The 19,655-nt window shown below is 41.8% G+C and overlaps 1 protein-coding gene across 3 annotated transcripts in view; it reads left to right on the plus strand.

Moving 5' to 3' along the window:
• Positions 1 to 19,655, plus strand: part of ERBB4 (erb-b2 receptor tyrosine kinase 4) — a 638,473-nt gene that overhangs the window by 524,831 nt on the left and 93,987 nt on the right. For all 3 annotated transcript variants that reach the window (XM_056350326.1, XM_056350324.1, XM_056350325.1), the window contains exon 20: positions 6,951 to 7,136. In XM_056350326.1, the coding sequence (XP_056206301.1) occupies positions 6,951 to 7,136 (186 nt within the window). The remainder of the gene's footprint in view (positions 1 to 6,950; positions 7,137 to 19,655) is intronic.

A 19,655-nucleotide genomic window follows, 5' to 3' on the forward strand; every position in this document is an offset into this window, starting at 1 on the left:
ATAACAGAGCCTTGGTTTAGACATCTAGTTATTTCTTGCTGTGCCAGTCAAACTCAGTATTTCCCCAGAGTAAAAGTAACTGGTAAATGTGAGCATGTGTGTAGGATTTGGACCTGAATAGGCACTGTTTCATTTCAGTACAACAACCATTGATGAACCTACTGTAACTATCAATCTCATTTTATGCTTGGAGTATGGATATGTATGTGTAGAAAGATTATTATTTTTAAATACCTTTCTTCACTTGCTCCTGAGTCCTGCTTCTCCAGTTAAAAGCTGGGGGAATCTGTTGTGCACAACCTAGGTGTTGTCACCATCTCTTAGGAGGGTACAGTGGTAGAAACCTCTTTTGTCACGGGATGTGGGATATGCTGCCATACTCACGTTAGTCACGTTAAAGAGTGTAGCTCAGTCCTGCAGTAGTAACCTCAACAGCATTCAAGTGCTGTTCACTGTATTATACAGCAGTAAAATTGGTTATAGAAGCTGTTGCAAAGTCCCAAGTAAGACCTTCACCTGAAAGTGCCCTGTTAAACGTGTCTGCTCCTAATGACTATAAAACAGCTTCTGGAAAAAGCAGCTGTGGCAGTTGATGCTGTTACTGTCTTCCCTCTGCTTGCTGCTGTCCCACTGTGGGACCCTGATATCCTTTGCTAGTCCCTATAGCTGGATCCCTCATTTCATTTTCAGAAATGCCTGTGACATTTCAACAGCTTTCCAGAGCATCTGCCCGAGTGGTGAAAAATTGCAGCCCACGGGTTAAAAGTATAGGAATGCTGTAAAGCAATTGAAAACATCATCTTGCATAGGAAGTACAGGGGAAATATAACATTGGGTATCATTGTCACACGATAAATGTGGACATGTATGTCATTGAGTATATGTTTGCTGTCTCTCAGCTTAAGCAATTGTGCAGACTGCATAGGCTAAGTTGGCTATAACCTAAAATTGGTAAGACCTAGCAGACAAACAAAAGGCATTATGTTGGACTGTAATTGGATCTGCCCTGAAGCAGGTCAGAGGTGCATTCCAGACAGGTGTTTGCCTTAGCCATTAGAAGCATTGTAACACTAATGTAAAAACCAGTGTATTCACTGTACTATCTCTTCTGCTACCACAGCACAGCTTGTGCTTTCAGAAAAATGCACAGCACAGTATGAAGTCAGCTTTTAAGTACATTTATTTACTCGACAATGATTAGGAAAAACAGGTGGATTGTTCTTTTCTGGCTTCCTTTGTTTTGTTTTGTTTGAGGGCATTTTACGGAAAGAACAGTTAGAAGCAGAAGGTGAGGAAACTAAAGATTTTTCAGACTTTGTCCCTGCTTACCAAACTCTATCAAGAGCATGTGTTCATCTGGCTTAACTGGAGCCGTAAAATTTACCCCAGGCTTGGTGAATTGGGGCAGCAGATCTGTGATACTTCTCTGGAACAGGTAGGGTGTTTCTCCTGCGCTGGCTCTGAGAGATAGCACATGTATATGAAGCGCTGGAAGGGGACATTGGCCACCTATAAGTGAGCTTCTTTCAGAGGTCAATGTGGTATGTACGGACGTTGGTGCTCAGGAAACTCGTGTGTTAAAGAACGAGTCTTCAGAAGGACTATCTTTTACCCTCTGCCAGACATTTAAATCTGATACAAGGAAATAATCAATATTGCTTCGAATGCTAATACTCTTAGCTGAAGTCCTAAGCAGCAAGAAGGTGAGGTTATTGAGCACTGCATTAGAAGGTACTGGGATCCACCGCATGGTACAGGACTTTTAATGACACAATCGGTTAACGTGTTTGAGAGCCTTTGTAAGCAGCTGAGGGAAGGGCTCCTGACAGATTCCGATGTTCAGATTTTCTTTAGAGTATGGTTTTGGACTTGACAGAGTGATGTCTCACTGTCAGCTCTGCCCAGTTCCAGGAACCCAGGGGTCTCAGGAATTGCTTGTTTGCCATCTCTAGCATCTCAGGAACTGTCTGTCCAGGGATGCTTGACCATGTACTGAACTGGTGTACCAATTAACAAGGACATGTGTTGGAAGAGAGGGGTGTCCTGGAACACTCTGGGTAGAGAATAAATTTTCAACATGGACATATGTATGGCATTATTTTACTGCTAATGACACAGGCATTTTGCTGAGTCCAGTGGTTTACAAACTAAATGGTCAGAGAAGCAACACTGATTTCAAAGGATGCTCTTCAGGGACCACGATGCTAGTTAATATTCATGTTCAATTGTAATTGTTAGCAATAAAAAATCAAAGTGGGAAATGGAGAAGTTAAATACCATCTTCTAAGATGTGTTGTAGGTGTTACTCAGAGCACCCTTTCTTCTCCCAGTCTTGAGAATTGTTTTTTCTTCCTTATCCTAGACGACCAAAATTAAAATCCTGTTTTAGTTGCATTTTGATTTACTTGTCAGAAACAGCAGTCAAATTAAAGGCGTTTCAAACATGACTGCAGAGTATGGATAGATCAGGAAACAGTTTTAGGTGGGATTTTCAAAGCCAGCTAAGGAATGAAAGCAACTTAAGTGACCAGTGAAAAGTAAATGGCTAGTTTCCTTTGTCATCTACCTTGACAAGTGCTTTGAGCCAGGATGTCACTATGCATTGTGCTTTAAGAGTGATGGCTAGCTCTGATAACTTAAATGAGCTCTACCTGTCTAAGCAGGTTTTGGCAGTCTAAGGGCAGATGCTCTGAGTGCTTCTTCTGGCCTCTCGCTGTGGGTTAGTAATTGCACCTCCTCAGACCCTGTTGGCATAGCTGTGCTAACAGAAACCAGAGTTATAGGTCTGGTGACAGCTCGCTGGGACTTACAAACTCACCGTTCTTCTTGGGTTTGCTATCGTGTTACTAAATCCACATGACAGATGGATCAGTGTAAAGCATTAAAGATAGATACGCGCCATTGTTTACTATAATTGTTTAATGTAGGGTTGTGTATATAAATGACAGGAGTTGAGCTTAATGTGGCAATAATTCAACCACATTAAAAAGCGGCAGAAGAGAGGAATGATCGACATGGCATGAATTCTTTATACAAAATAGCATATCTGAGAAGTCTAATCATGACTTGAACACGGAAGGTTCAATTGAAGTCACTTGCTAATCTCTGTGATGAGGCTGGAGGGACGCAACAACGGCTCTGCCAAGCTACCCACAGAATTAGTTGCTTTCTGCATCAAGGTCTGTCTTTACCAGCCTTCCCCTCTGATATACTAACACTGTAAGCACTGCTGTGAATAGAATATATATACACAGCCTTAGTATAAGTAACTCATTTGAGATCTTGTAGTACCCTAGCCTCAGCTGGTCAGGGCTCACCATAGACTGCAAAATACATCTTGGAGATAAGGGCAAGCTGAGCTCCACAACTGCTACCTGTGTCTAAGCTGGCTGACTTATAGCTGTCCTGTATATGGCTGCCATGTGCTGCTGTGGGAATTAATTAAATGTGCTCAGGTAATTAATACCTGAGTAGCAACAGCACAAAGACATTCCAGGAAGAGATTTGGTTTGGCTGGGGAGTTACTCTTTTGATAAGACTCCTTGCCTCTGCAGATAGATGGAGGGTGCTGGATGTCCAACAGGAGACCTTCAAAACTGTCACCACTCCTGTCTTTCTCAGATGTTAGTGTGAGCATGTGGTGTTACAAAGACTCTGATTCCTGGGATAAAGAACCATATCTTAATAATTACTCTCCCCTCCTTCCCTTTTTTATTTCAACCTTCAAAGCTGTTTTTTTTTCCAGGAAGGAAAGATAAAATGATCTGGGGCATAGTTCCCACTTCGGCTCTAGACTTTGCGTGTGAATGTGGATAGTAGGTTGTGCTTTTTTGTACTTCAGTTTCCTCTCCATTAAATTAGAATAGGCAGAATTTTAAAATCATTTGTGTCATTGTGCCAATTGAGTGTAGAGACAAGCTCTGCAGACATAAGGCTACCAAAAGATACGGGAAATCACAGAGGCCAGTTTTGAAAGATGCCAGTGTCAGACAGCCAAGTCTGTGAGTTAAGATGCCTTACCTGATTAAATGTTTTAGAAAATTTAATTGAGAACCAGGCTGCGGAGTGCCTGAGTGCTATGGAGATTGTAGCTGTAGGGTCTTTCATGTCCAAACAGATTTTGAAATGGGGACTTGTTTTCTTTATTTGCTGAACAGATTTTTAAAATGCTACTAAGTCATAATGTTTCTGTTGTTGTTGTTTGTCTGTTTTGTCTAATTAGGCTCTAGCAGAACAACTGCAATCTCTTTTACTTTGTGATTTTTTTTTGTGTGTGCCAGATAGACATAACCCAGAATTCAGTTCTTCTGTAGATGCAAGTTCAATAAAAATAACAATACTTTTACTAATGAGAATAACAATGTGAAGCCAGGATTCATGCTAAATTAGTATCCATTAGTGACTTAGATCTATAATGAAGGTTTCCTTGCTCTCTGTTGTGTGTCTCAATTCATTATAGAGCAGTCCGTAATGTTTTATTAACAATATTTTTATTTTTTTCTGGAACCGTTGCCCAAAACTATTGTAAGAATATGTGCTTTCCCGTAACATCAGAATGAGACAAATGGCGTTGCTTGCTTTTATTATTGTACAGAAGTGTCTTTCCTTTGGACTCAGATAGACTTGTAAATGGTAAGTAGCTAGAGACTGATGGAGCACATGCTTCAAAGCTTTCCATTTGGTCCCTTGGTGAGCAAAAATAATGTATTGTCTATGTTCTAATCAATCCTCATGAAAGAGTGTACTCCTACTCCAAGATCCTGGAGATACTCTTACCTTTACTCAGAGAGGGAGAGGGCAACAAGTACTATCCCTTTATGCATTTGCAGGAGAAAAATGAAGTAAAAAGAAAAAATGAGACAGTAATTTTGCACTCTGAAACTGGATAAGGCACCTGTCAGCAGGCATTTATTTTGGTGGCCTTCAGTGACGTGTTCTAGTGACAGCAGAGTATGCTAAAATTGTTTCAAGGACACCCCGTACATATGAGTTGAGTGAGTGAGAATGATATTAATTTGAATGTGAGCAAAACTATGTAAATTGAGATCCCATTTCAAATCTGTTACATTGGAATCTTCCTCAGAGCTCCTCCTCCAGTCATCTCATCAAATAGCCCCTATTTATTCATTTATTTATTTAATTTCTTTGCATACATCTAGGAAGAAAAAGGAAGGAGATACTCCCCCCAATGGAGGCCATCTGCTCTTTTCTTACTGGGGGGGAAAAAAAGCCCTACAATTAGTGTCTTGTTCATCTTTTCGTTTTAACAAGAAAAGAGAGAGAAAGAAAGAGAACTATTATGCAAATACCCTGCAAATTGGTTTCAAATATTCTTTGTACTATGATGAGCAATTTCCTTTACTACAAACTCAGCCTACTTGCCAGGGCTTTTCTTTGCCTTAATATAGGGAAGGAAAAAAAACAAAACAAAAAACATCCAACTTTTATGAGTTGGGGGTTATGCTGTGTTCCTATGATGTCAACTTTTTCTCATCCTTTTTTTCTGTCTTTCTTCTTTCTTTCTTTCTTTGGCACTATTACAGCTGTTATTCTTTTAAGTTGTCAGAAAGGTGTCATATAGGCTTTTTGAGAAAGAAAGAGAACCAAAATAGCTTTACAAAGCCAAAGATTCATCTCACTTTTCATTGTTCCATGGGCATGATGAAGTGGTCTTGAAATGGAGGACTTGACTTAGTGAATGAGAGAGGAAAGCTTTCTCCTTGCCTCTTTTGAATGCCAGTTGCTTGCGATGGTAGCATTACCTCTAAGAACAGATATGTAGGTATTTTATAAGGATCTTCTGTGCTGATTGTCAGTGGTACGAACTTTAGGGTCAAATAGTATAGCCAAGATTAAGTCCTTCTGGTCCTTGGTGTTGGACAGAAAAGTTTGCTAGATGAAAACCTCTGAAAACTTATGATCTGAAAAAGAAATAAAGTATAGAAGAAAGGATGGAATCTTATTTCCTGTTTACTGTGTGGAAAACTGAAGCATGGAAAAAACCAAAATAACTCATCCAAGATCTATTAGGAGAGGACTTTGGAAGAATCAGGACCTGAGCTAAGAGGCTCAGATTTAGCAAAGTGCTGCATTCTGTAGTGGTCTCTTTGTGGCAGCAGCAGGAACCAGGTGGGACTGCTGCTGCCGCTGGGCTACTACTGTTGTACCATCACAACTGCTAGTTTAGCCATTGCTTTACAACACTCATAGAGGCTGTAGCATGGTCATATCCTAATAGCCTAACAAATCTGCTGACTTGTAGTAGGACTTATGAGCATCAGACACATTTGAAAAGGCCACACTAAACCTCCTGATTCTTAACCCTTTATGGGTTGAACTTTGGGAAAGCTTCAATCGATATATAAATGTTACATGCTTAAGCCTATAAAATGCGAAGCATAAAATCTCTGATTGTGTAAAGGCATTTTAGCACAGCTTAATCTAACATCTTGCCAAATGAGGCATAACTGGCCATCTCCCTATACGTGAATGGCATAGTTTGCTTGCATAAAAAAAAAAAAAAAAACAAAACAACAAAAAAACCCAACATATGCCCAATGGTTTGACCACAAGTTTGTGAAATATGCTCCAGAAACAAAATTAAGGGAAGTAAAGCAAGACCAATGAGAGCTTTAAGCAAAGTCAAGTGTGTCACACTTACATATTTGCTTCTGTGGTTGTAACAGGACAGGGAATACAGGGTAGTGCAGAATTTCTGATCTGAATCTTCACTGGATCTGTTCAGATAGTTGCTTGGGGTTCATTACAATCAAGCACATGTTACATTAGACTGGATTTTGCCTAGGTATGCCTAGCACTGGATAGACAACACAGGAATTCACGGTACTTAGGGGACACTGATCCCCTTTAGATGCTCTATGGGAAACGGGAATACTATGCATAGAGTCTTTAAGCATGCTGGAGTAACTGGATTGCTTTTATTGTTACAGGAAGCTCTTATCATGGCCAGTATGGACCATCCACACCTGGTGAGACTCCTGGGTGTTTGCTTGAGCCCAACTATTCAGCTAGTCACTCAGCTGATGCCTCATGGCTGCCTGTTGGATTATGTTCATGAACATAAGGATAATATTGGCTCCCAGCTTCTGCTAAACTGGTGTGTCCAAATAGCTAAGGTATGTAGTTCATGCTGTTCTTTTTTTTTTTTGTCATTTTCATAACTAACTGAAAAACATGACATTAAAAAAAAATTTTTGTTTGGGGTTTTATTTTGTTTTGGTTTTTTCTCAGGCATGTTTTTGTTTTCAAGAAGGTGGGGTAGTTCCTGAAATAAACACTGTTTTGGCTTCATATGGTGTTACAGATTGCTTGTTGATATGTAAGCCAAAGTGTTTTTCTCTACTGTCTTTCCAACTCAGTGTTAATGGAGGGTCTTTTGGGGTAAAGAAAAGTAGGGGAGAAGCCCCCATGTGACATCTGGGGCTGCGCACGGAATGATTTTTTTCAGCCTCTTCTACTGTTCACTAGTCATAGATACTGATTTAATGCGATTGTAGTTTTCAACCTTTCCGAATCTGCGTTGTCAGTTAAATTCTGATATGCCATCAATTGTCTGCCCCCACACTGCTAAGAAGATAAATATTCACTTCGTGTCACTCCTTTGGGAACCACCGCAGTTCTGCTGTGTTTAAGACCTATCACAACAGCTGAGGCTGGAGGGTAATATTGATTGTCTCTGCAGAATGGGAAATCTCAAGGGCTGGATCTTGCTTTGCTCGCCGTGGCGTAGTGCTCTCTGCCTTCCTGTGGGGTTTTAGGAGCAAGAGTGAAGCCATTATCATTCAGATACAGACTGCACTTCAGCTGAGGTGCAACAGAGTATAGGTCATAAATGCAGCCCTAATGTAATCCTTGCACAATGTTTTACCTGTGTTTTTAGGTATGTTTAGGTATTCAGTGTTGTACTAAGAACAAGTTATTGGTAATCGGTTGCAAAGAGTAACAAGATCTGCAAGTGTAGAGGGCAATAGTTTTATCTATTTTAAAGGCTTTTTTGTGCAACCAGAGTTGTGTACAATCATGTTACTGCAAGAGAATCTAAAACCCACTTTTTATTTAGAGTTATTTAGAAGTTTTTTAAAGTTTTAGATTATTTTGCTGAAAATGCCTGTTAAACATAAATGTATGCCATCTTATATTAAATCTGCAGCCTTAAGTGAATTTGCTAAATCTATTACAAATTCTTAGTTCAAGTTGTTAATGTTAAAGTTTTGGTGCTGGAGAGAAACCTGGAGATTCAGCAGTGGTTTTGCTGGACCAAATAGCAGCCATAACGTAAACGTTCGCTTCTTTTGAAAACTTAAATACAAAATATTTTCTTGAAAACGTAAGAAAATTGAGAAATTCAGGTAACTGATTTTTTTGTTCAATGACAAGAGGAGTTTGAGGTTCATCATTAATAGGGACTGTTGCCTTTCCAGGATCAGATTGTTGTTAGACCTGCCTGAAGGTGACAGTAGATTATATGACCGTAAAGCTGGACAGACAGGTTGATCCATAGAGGAGATGGGGGAATCCCAAACCCACATTCTGATGATGGAGCATTTTTTAGATGTTAATATCTATGATTCTGCTGCGCTGTGGTGGTAAAGCAGCCAGAGTTTCATGGAATATTGGAACACACTGATGGGGATTGCCTGTATCTGGAGATTTGCAAAGGTTTATTTAGGGCTGTTATCAGAATGGGGAAGGTGGGGGTGAGAATACATATTCCTGTTTCAGTCCTTTCTCTCAACACAACCTCCTTCCCATCTGTTCTCTACTCTTTTGATTGATAGTGGCTGTTATTATTTATTGCAAAACATTTACGCAGTGGCATACATAAAAAGAGAGTTCACATTTATTTTCACTTTGTGCATGCATATGACCATTGACTAATTGGACTAATAGCTGTACTTGCTTTGCTGTGGACTTTATGTGGGCAGCTGATTCAACGAAGCAAATAGCCTGATCCGGGTAGAGGCTTACAGAGCTGACGGGTCTGTGGGAGGAGGGTCTGTGGAAAGCAGGTCTTAAGTTTTCCTGTGGTGATTCTTACCAAAGTGAAATGGGTTCTAAACTGATTTCCATCGTAAATGGTTTCAGTGTAACGTGGGAACTGGATTTAGGTACACTTCTTTGAAAATCATTGCCAGACGATTTTCTTGATCACCCTGTGATGTGGTAGCAGAAGATGAGGTATTATGGATATTTGCGTTCTAAGATGATGGGTAACCAAGCAGTGCAAAGAAGTGAGGTCATACACATTACCTGATTAAGTGTCACAAAAAGAAAGGGGGGTTCTTCATAACAAAGGGTGGCCTCTTACCGAGGGGAATTTTAGTGAAGTTTGGTTAGTTTATTGATGTTTGATTACATTCATCTTCTGCATCACAATAATCTTGAGATTAACTTTGCCTTGCCCTCATGTTACAACATGAAGCTCGGCCACTTGGCTACTCACAGAGGGAACAGCTGCAAGTGACTGCTCTTGAAAAAGCACAGTACTTGGTACATGTGGCTGACCTGTTAACTCGGGGCCATCACAGTTTGTCTGGATTATTTTCTCCTCAGTTTCTTCATATGTCTCTTTCCCTTCTCTTATTTTTACTGCAGTGTTTGGTACTGGGTGTGGAAAGCATCAGTCCGCATCTGACAGGGAGTTGTGCATTTTGCTGTTTTTGCATGTGTATCAGATGGCTGTTTATAGTTGAGAAGATCACAGGTACTGACTACTTGCATACCATGCCAGTATGGTGCAACCCTATTGCAGAAGTGGACTCCAAAGAATGAAAATGTACCTTTAACTCTTTATTTTCTGCCTGGTTTTGGAGACCTTGAGTGACAACTGCATGTTGAAAACCTTCCTCGTCAGGTTGCATCTATGCCTAAAGATACTCATCTTAATTATTATATAGGAGGCTGTCAGTGAACTTTTTTTCCCCGAAAAAGTGCAATAAAAGTGCTAATCCTCTGCTAGCACCAGGGGAGTAGTAATACTTGTTTTCCACTTATTTGTCACATTTAACAGTGACTAGGAATCAGTCTGCAGCCTGCAAATAGGAAAGATTCAGTTTGCCTACAAATAGGCGGGTCTTCAGAGGAATGTGTGCAGAAGGTGGCTATTGCATCAAGCTCCCAGTCACTGCAGGAAAGGTCTGTGTATCCCATATACCTGTATCCTCTCTGCTGATGTTTCAGGCTCTGTCATATGGCTTGAGAATGTCTCTCCATATCTTGCTTTTCTGGATGTTTGGGAATGATTGGTTGTGTCTTTCTGAAAGCTACCAAAAACATGATTAACAATGTAATAAGAGGAAAGAATGATCAGTTGCCTCCCAGTCCTAGTCTCTGCTCCCTGAAGCAGCTTCTGGTATCTTTTGTTAGATATATCTTTATACCCTCACCTTCCCTCTTTTTATGGTGAGAATTTTCCCCAGCGAGGACTGAAGGAATTGGAAATGCCTCAGTTCTGAAGTTCAGGCTGATTTCTACAAATCGTTTAAAATCAAGTTGCTGCTGCAATACAGTTCCTCCCTACTGCGCTTTTCTCCATCTGCCAATGTGCAGGCATTTATTTATCGAAGTCATTGCTTCAGAGTTCAGTTGTTTTACCAGGCTGTTCATTTCCATATGTCTCTACTTCTGTACAACTAGATGCAAAAACTAGTTAGGCTCTGTGCCTTGTTGCCAACCTGCATATGGCTCTGGAGATCATTTCTGAAGGTTGATGATAGGGCAGTTATTAAGTATTATCTACTGCCAATTGAAAAAAGCTTGGGTGCTTTTTTTTTTGCTTGTACAGATTGTGTTGAATTTATTCTGACTGTTAGATCATTGTAGGGTAATTGTGTTCTCCTTCCAGAAGCTTTAGCTTCTTTCTTTATGGATGGAAGTTATAAAAATAGAGTAGCCCCCAAGCATTCTGCATAAAACATGGTTGTTAGACAGCAGCTGTGTCTAAGGGGGTTCTTCCCTTCTGCTTTGCAGAGACACAAGGCATCTCCTTGTGTCTCGCTTCTATGTGTACTGTCTCACTTAGGTACTGCATGTTTAACCTTTCAGCTCTGAGTTCAGCACAGCAATTTTATGTGGAATTTGATGTCCAGTAAAGCAGTAAACTATACTCACGTATCAAAGTGCTTCCTAGAGTGAGAGCAAGAGTGAAAACCTTGGTGGCCTTAGGGTATGGAAGGCTGGAATAATACCTACAAATGTCTACAGTGTTGACTACTTGAGAAACTGATGGAGAATCAAATTTTGTAAAGTTTGCACAAGCCTAGAAGAGAATTCTCAGTAGGTGAATTAAATACTTGTCAGCCAGTGTATGACAGATACAGGTAAATAATGAAGATTTAAGCAGGGGGTGGGGGGATGGATGGACAAGGGACTGTGTGCATTAATGCTTCAATGTGTTTAATATAATTTCTCTCAGCAAGGGCTGCCCAAACACAGTCCTTGGCAACTGGGAGGTGTGGGGGTGAGGACATTATTACAGAAATGCATTCAAGAAGAGAAGAAACATCTTGAGGTTTCTAGTCAGAAGGAGTTGGTTACACTATAGCTAAGTGAGCTTAACTGTAAGGCACCTGTATTTGAGGCTGTGTCTTCTCACTGTTACTCTAGCAGAAAAATTAGCCTGAGCCCTGTTGGGAATTATTACTGCGGGCCTTCGTGCTATGCTACGCGCTCTCTCTGTCTCTCCCAAGGGCACGTAGAAATGCATTTTTGCTTCTGTAACGTTGCATACAACACTTGCTAAATTGAACATAAACGTTCAACCCAGGCAGCCCCATCTACTGTTTTACTGCTTATTCTGGTACAATTATGGTTTCATTCTGTTGCCGTTGATTTGTGTTACATCTGCACCAATTTTGCTGAGCAGTGTTCAAATGCAGAGGAACTTTTCCTCTGGTATCTTTTGTTATCCCCAAAGAGGACAAGGCAGAGGAAGAATGAGAAAGGAAGCAATCTTCCTAAAACAAAGCAGCTTGCCTACGATCACCTAACCTGTGGAGGAGAGCTCGGCTCTCCTCTGTCTTAGCTGGTGCCCGGGTGCTGTTCTGCCCTGTATCCCCCAGGGGCTGCCAGACCTGTTTTTTGCATTCTGAACTATAATAATTAATTCACAACCCCTCAGAATACTAATGAGGTAAAGCAGAAGTGGGTTGATACAGTGGAATGTCATGGAAGGAAAATCAAGTACTTCAGGGGATTACTTTTTATACCTTTCCAATATAAAAGAATTCTCAAATTACCTTAAATAAAGCCCTGCACGGCATCAACTATCCAGGTATGCAGGAAAACAATGTTTGAAAACACTCTAGGAAGGAAAAAGAGAAGAGCAACTCGGGGATAGAATTTTAATGAAGCAGATGCACATCTTCCAGTCTGATGAGTGTTATTCCAGCACACTTGCAGTCATTGCTCTCTAAGAATTCCCTGCCAGCAGTGTAGATCTGCAGCTGGGAGTCTCCAGGAGCCATTAAGCCAAAGGCGCTTGCAAAGCCTCCTTACTGCTTCTTTCTGCCACCCTGTTATCTCTCCTTTTTAGCTAGTTCACATTACAGGGCTCAGTTCCCTTCTGTAGTTCTCTTGGCAAAAAAGGAGGCCTTGTCTGCTGCCTGCTCCTGAAGCCTTTTCTATGCCAGGCTTTTTAGAAAAGGCGTATTTTATTACTGCCCAGGGCAGTGCTTCTCAACTGGATGTAAATTCACAGGCTATGTGAAATTCAAAGGATCTACGCTGAAAAGCTGACCCAGAAGTTGGTACAGTGCTCACCTTGCATCCTAAATTAAATGTGTTTCAGCCTGAGCTTCTCATGTATGGAATGAGGGAGTCTCTGAGCAGGGAGGGCTGGAGGCAAGCGAGGTCCCTTTGGCTGCACTGTGATGTGAGGAGCCTTTCTCCTCCGTCAAGACTTGATGGATTAGGAATGACTTGTTAGAGACAGCTTTTGTTATTCTGCTGTGGATGGGATGAGAGAGAAGCTGAGTAAAGTGGGCGGAATTGGGGGTGACTGGACAGGTTGAGAAGAGGTGGCAGATAGTGGCTATGGTTCAAGGTCTTTCTTTTTCATTAAAGAAGCCTACCCTACAGCTCAGTGACTATTTCATCATGGAGTGAACAAAAGAGCTTAATGACAGTCATCTATCAGCTGTCCACATTTTAAGCTTCAAGATGTCTCTATTCCCAGAGCTCCTTGCCATGACAAGGCTAATTGTATAATTATAATGCTATACCAACCCCTCCTGACGTGCTCACACTGGCAAGGACCAGGGCTAAGGGCTCTGATAATTATCACTGCAAGCAAGTATATTAGCATGAGTGTAGTTTACTAATGGGGTTGCTCTGTTAGGAAGTGCAGTGTATAGAAAAGTAGGATCTAAACCAAGGGCTATGAAATTAAAGCCATATTGAAACAAGGCTTTAATTGTGTGAAGGAGAAAAATCAAAATAGGTGGGGGAATTAGCATTTTACTGTCTTGAATCCCTTTGTGTAGTTTTCTTTTCTTCTTCCTATTCATCATGGCTATTTTTCTCCCTCTGCTGTAAAGCTTGGATATCCATAGATGGCAGATAGAAGTGAAGGACCTTTTTTCTGGTGTCACTGGAGAGCTCTTGCTGAAAGAGGGTATGCCATCAAGCCTCAGAGGGGAACGACTGCATCTTGCCCTTACCCAGAGCCTTTTTTTGGTACCCTGCCGGACAGCTCCCTGGGTTACAAAGATTTGTACAGACTTGAGAAGTCTTTGCAACAAGATTCAGGTGGACCTTGCAGAATTCTGTATCCTAACTTTTAAGTGGTGGAAGGGGACAGATTTCTTTCTTACTATGGTTAACTGGACTGTCTTGGGCTTTTGTGAGACGCTGAAGAAGGTTTTTTTGATCCTCTCATACGTTAAGGTGGTTTTTTTTTCCATCCAATGCAGAGCACGAAATAAATGCTAGGACTTTGGTCATAGTGTCTGATCTGCCATGCTCAGATTAATGTGGGCACACTGAGTTTAGCCATTGCTGGTATGCTGAGACAGTATCAGGGCCTGGATTTGGGGTCCTGGACCAGGGAATAGGACCTGATTAAAAATTATTACAGCATCTCTGTACTTGGCGTGTTTTCTTTTTGGGCACAGTATTCCAAATTTTCCTGCATGGTTAGGTACCTATTTATGGAGATTTTAATGTAGTCCCCTGCAGCCATCTTCACCAGTTACTTCGTCTGGAGTATTGACCTGGCCTAGTAACTTCTTTAACTTTTCTACCAAATCCAGTTGTCCACAGAGTTTTCCTGTGAAAAGGATTACATTGAAGGAACTCATGGTAAAATTCATTAACTTAAATTTTGAACAATTTTCTTTTCCCTTTCTCTTATTTCTTTCTTATACCTTTCATCTCCAATTGAACTTTGTGAACTCACAAAGTTCACACTCTTTCTCTGTAATTTTCTCCTTTGCCGTTGTGCTGGTTTGACCCTGGCTGGATGCCAGGTGCCCACCAAAACTGCTTTATCAACTCTCACAATCCCCTCCACAACTAGATAGGGGAGAGAAAATACAACAAAAGGTTTGTGGGTCAGGATAAGGACAGGGAGATCACTCATGCTTACTGTCATGGGCAAAACAGACTCAGTTTGAGGAAATTCCTTTAATATATTACCATTCAAACCAGAGTAGGGTAATGAGAACTAAAACCCGAAACTTAAAAACACCTTCTCTGCACCCCTCCCTTCTTTCTGAACTCAACTTCACTCCCAACTTCTCTCGCTCCACCCCCGGAGCAGCACAGGGGAAATGGGGCCTGAGGTCAGTTCATTAAACAGTGTTTCTGCTGCTTCTTCCTCCTCACACTCTGCCCTGCTCCAGCATAGGGTCCCTGCCGTGGGGGACAGTTCTCCATGAACTTCCCTAAGTGAGTCCTTCCCACGGGCTGCAGCTCTTCATTAACTGCTCCAGCGTGGGTCCCTTCCGCGGGGCGCAGTCCCTCAGGAACAGTCTGCTCCAGCCTGGGTCCCACACGGGGTCACAAGTCCTGCCAGCAAACCTGCTCCAGCCTGGGCTTCCCTTGGGTCACAGCCTCCTTCAGGCATCCCCCTGCTCCTGTGTGGGCTCCTCCCCAGGCTGCAGGTGGGGATCTGCTCCACCGCGGACCTCCCTGGGCTGCAGGGGCACAGCCAGCCTCACCGTGGGCTTCACCAGGGGCTGCCGGAGAATCTCTGCTCCGGCACCTGGGGCACCTCCTGACCCTCCTTCTGCACTGACCTGGGGGCTGCAGAGTTATTGCTCTCACATAGTCTCACTCCTCTCTTCTGCTGGCGCAGGTACATTTTTCTTTTCCCCTTCTTAATATGCTATCACAGCGGTGCTACCACTGTTGCTGATGGGCTTGTCCTTGTCCAGCAGCAAGGTCTGTCTTGGAGCTGGCTGGCTTTGGCTCCATTGGACATGGGGGAAACTTATAGTAGCTTCTCACAGAAGCAACCCCTGCAGCCCCTCCACTACCAAAACTTTTTTTTTTCTTTCCCTATTTTTACAGTGTTTTGTGTCAACCTCTGTTTCCCGTTGCTCTTTTTTCAGTGCCATCGTTTCTCCTTTATTCTCATTCCCTGGCTATTTGGCTCCCTCTAGCTGGTCCCCATTCAGCAAGCATAGGAGCACCATGCCTGCCACCCACCGGAGTTACTATGTTGTTGTGTCTCATTACAGGGTTTTGGGAAGACCTCACTTTCCTCATTTCTCTTATAATAATGCATTTGATTTTGAGGGTTTTAATACTGGCTGATGACCGCATGAACCCCATGTGCTGTTCTAATTTGGGGGTGGAAAGATACTTGAATCTGAAGGATTGCATCAGAACCACAAGACCAAAAATGTAAGATTGGGTTTATATAAAAATTACAGAGATCTCATTCTTCCAGCTTTGTGTTCTGACCTTTGATGCTCTAAGGCTCTTTTGCATGCTGTAATAACCTTAGTATGATAGTATTCGAGTTGTTTATGGTCTTTAGTGTGTGTGGTGTATATATATTTGGTTATTAGCTCTAAAGCTGTGTGAAATGACTCAGCCTTTGAAGGTGACTATCTCCACTGACTGTACGATCTAGAAGACAAGTATAGGCTAACCTTGTAGCTTTCTGACAGCTTAATTTACAGGGGGGATAAATGTGAAGGGTGTGGGTGATGACAAGGACACACAGAGAATCTGGGACAAAGCAGGTACTGGAGGACTAACTAGAGCTGGAACTACTAACACAAGTGTGGTTGGATTTATTTTCTGCACAATATGGTCCATATCATGTTAGCGAGCTGTACTGTTCTGTACTGTGTAAAGTCCTATAAGCAAGGATATTAACTCGCTTTCAGTTTGTCAGTTAATGGGAGAGGTTTATAGTATGTAGTAATCATTCTTTCTCCAGTCTTAATCTGACTCCTCGATCATCTAGGCTTCCTCTTCCCTTCCCACAAAAATCCAGTGTTGCCAAAACCAGTTGCATGGTTCATGTTTGTAGGAAAAAAGCAGAGAGACAGATTTTTCAGCCACTGACAAATCATGTCAGCCTTTGCAGAGGCACAGAAATGAGCAATTTATTGCACAGAGATAGAAAATTTATTGGTTTGTTAAATGAAAGGTGCACTTAGCACTGACAGTTACAGGGTCTTCGATACTGGGGACCTGACAGCTGCAGGCTACAAAAGCCCCCAAGGCTGGCTTTGCCTGAACATACCAGCATTCTCATCAAGTACACTGACCTGCACTAAGAGGGGAAACCATGAGATTTTTCTTAGCAGTCCACCACAGACTGGCTTGGGAAAGCATTATTGAAAACCACTCCTAAATCAAATTCACAATATTATAGGAGCACCTATGAGGGTTTGTCAGGATTTCCATTATAAGCCCATATTTTTCAGGTTTATAACTCGACCATAAAATTCCGCTCTGGACTGTGACTTGGCATAAAATTTCCCAGCCCAAAGCATATTTTTTTATTATTATTCAAGAAATGTATGTATTTGGCTATTTTTAAGTTGCTGCAGTTCAGAAACAAAAGCTGGATTTCTCTATATATACACCTGTAAATTGCAATGCTTTTTTCCCCTAGTGAGTGCCTTTCAACGTTGTATTTTATAACATAACTTATCCTTCCTGGATAAGTACAAACAATGGGTGGCCAAGGCATTGATGTTAAAATTGGGCCCCCTGCATTTTTTGCAGACCTACACAGTATATATGTATCCCACAAAAACCCGCTCCTAAACCCATGTAAGAGTCTTCAGGAAACTCTGCAAGGCCATTTGCAAAAGGTTCTGTGGCTCTAAAGCATATGCCTATATTTGAATAGAGCTTAGCTTTCATGATTAGCTAGATTTCCAGGTCGACCTGTGCAATCCAGTGTTCAGGCATAAATCCAGTAGCCTTTTGTACAAGAAAAGCGAACTGGTCTGTTCAAAGGGAAAGGAGATGCTCAGCAGAAGCTGTTCCAGATGAGGGCTGTGGTCTGTAAGTAAGAGATCAAACCTAGCAGATGTCTATTAGCAGAAGAGCTACTGACCATGTCCCAAATCTAGATGTATCTTAAAAATTCCCAAACTGTCCACTCTCTATGTGTAACTGCTACTCTGTCCAAGTGGGAGCCAGGAGGAGCAGTGGACTGAAGCTTGTTATCTCAATGTCTTAGCGTGACTTGCTGTAGCAGGAGCACATGAAAAAAAGTACAAAAATGGCAGTCACTGATATCCTTTTATATCTCAAGCCATAAATGAGACCTGAAGATAGCACCTTAAATCCTGGTACTTTGATACTTTCCTTCCATCCCAAAGTAAACACCGGAATGGGATATGTGACACAGAAAATCTACTGAAACTGAGTTCCCCTGAGATGTAGCACTGAGTGCACCCACAGCAGTCAACAGCCATCAGTTAAACAGCTCCTTGATAAACTGGGCATAGAAGGGCAGAATAGCTGAAAGAATGTGCTTCTTGGGGATGCTGTGTAATCTCTGTGTGCGCTCCTGTGCCACGCAGAAGACCAAGGTGAGTCTGCTTAATGAAATGTGAGAGGGGACAGGGCAGTTCCAAGTGGCTGCTGGCACAGTTTCAGGTGCCATGCCGCCCCTCAAACCTACAGGGTCATCTGGCAGTCAGGTGTCATCAGTCAACACTCTCCCGCTTTCCCACATCCCATCTGTTTCTGTCTAGCCTGGTTGTGCAAATTAGCTCTCAGTATGCAGCAGTTCTCACTGTAGTTCAGTTTTCTTTCTTCATCCTGTGACCTTCATGCTTCCTTAAACTTTACCCTTGTCTGTGGGCCAGAGCAAAATCCTCGCTGCTTCTATTTTTATTTACTAACTGTCCGTGTTAGCAGACAGAAGTGATCGTATTCTGCACAGCATGTCTTAAACCTGAAGTCCTGCAACACATTAATTTCTTCTGATTAGAGGGAAAATAGGATTGTGTTATGCATCCTATGAAAAATATTGAGCATTGAAAGAAAGCGTGGCCCTACACTGAAACAGTTCTGAATTTTCCAAATGAAAACTTTTTCTAAGACCTTTGAAATGTCTTTGGATTTAGATTAACTTTTAAAAAAATTAGTTTTAAACCAAATTGTTTTGAAACAAAATACTACTGACTTTCATAAACATTTTTGTTCTGGTTTTTTTTTGGTTTGGGTTGGTGTTTTTTTTTTCAGAATGGTGTTTTGTCAGGTTGTTTCACATAAGCCAAAGTCAGTTTTAGAGAAGGCAACTTTATTTAAAAAAAAAAAAAAAAAAAAGTTTTGACCAACATCTCGTAGGAACTTGTGTACGTAAGTAAAATATAATACAGTTTGGGTTTGTGTTTAGGCTAGCTTGCATTATTTGCATCAGTAATTCTCTAATGTATGGGCTTGCCTACAGCAATGTCTCCCATCTCAGCATTCAGTAAACCAATCCAAATTGCATGATAGCATGATTTTGTAGATGGCAAGAAAGAAATGAAATGTAAGCTATCAGAAGGGGACTCAAAAAGGCAGAAAGTACATGAATTTCTGTATGTTTGGGAGTGGAGATAGTTTAAGAGCTAGGTGTCACTGAAGGAGGAGTTTGACGTTGTGAGTGGACTGGAACAGTACAGTGCAGCGCTGTGAACAATAGGTGACAGTGATTTGAAGTTAAAGCTTTTGGAGGTGGCACAGAGAAGGGTATACTGCCATGCTGTACTGACTCCTGGGCATTACTGTGTCAACTCAGGCTGCCGGCATGAGTGGTACAGCATGTGGTACTGCATCTTCAGTGCTCCCTGAGGGTGGGTGATGCTGGGATCCCTGTGCATTACCTTTATGTGCATCACTGGTTCTGTTGGTGAGAAAGCTTGATGCAGAGTCCTGTTTTGTGTTTGCTGGCACGTTGCTGCTTACACTCATGCGCCTGTTCAGTCATAGAAGAACTTTGCACATCTGTGATGCGAAGCCACTGGGACTTGGCTGCAAGCATTTCTGAACGTTGCATTTAAAGCGCTTAACTTGGAATCATCTCATCCTGTGCTTTGCATTATCATTGTTGCATTCCCCCAATCATACTTGGGCACCCTTAAAATGGTACTGGCTTCCCACCTTGTAGTCCACATGTCTGCTATGCAGGGGAATATCGTTGTCCTGATAAACGAGGAACTGCAGAGTCA

Source organism: Falco biarmicus, chromosome 8 (genome assembly GCF_023638135.1).
Source record: "Falco biarmicus isolate bFalBia1 chromosome 8, bFalBia1.pri, whole genome shotgun sequence".
NCBI classification, from domain to species: Eukaryota; Metazoa; Chordata; class Aves; order Falconiformes; family Falconidae; genus Falco; species Falco biarmicus.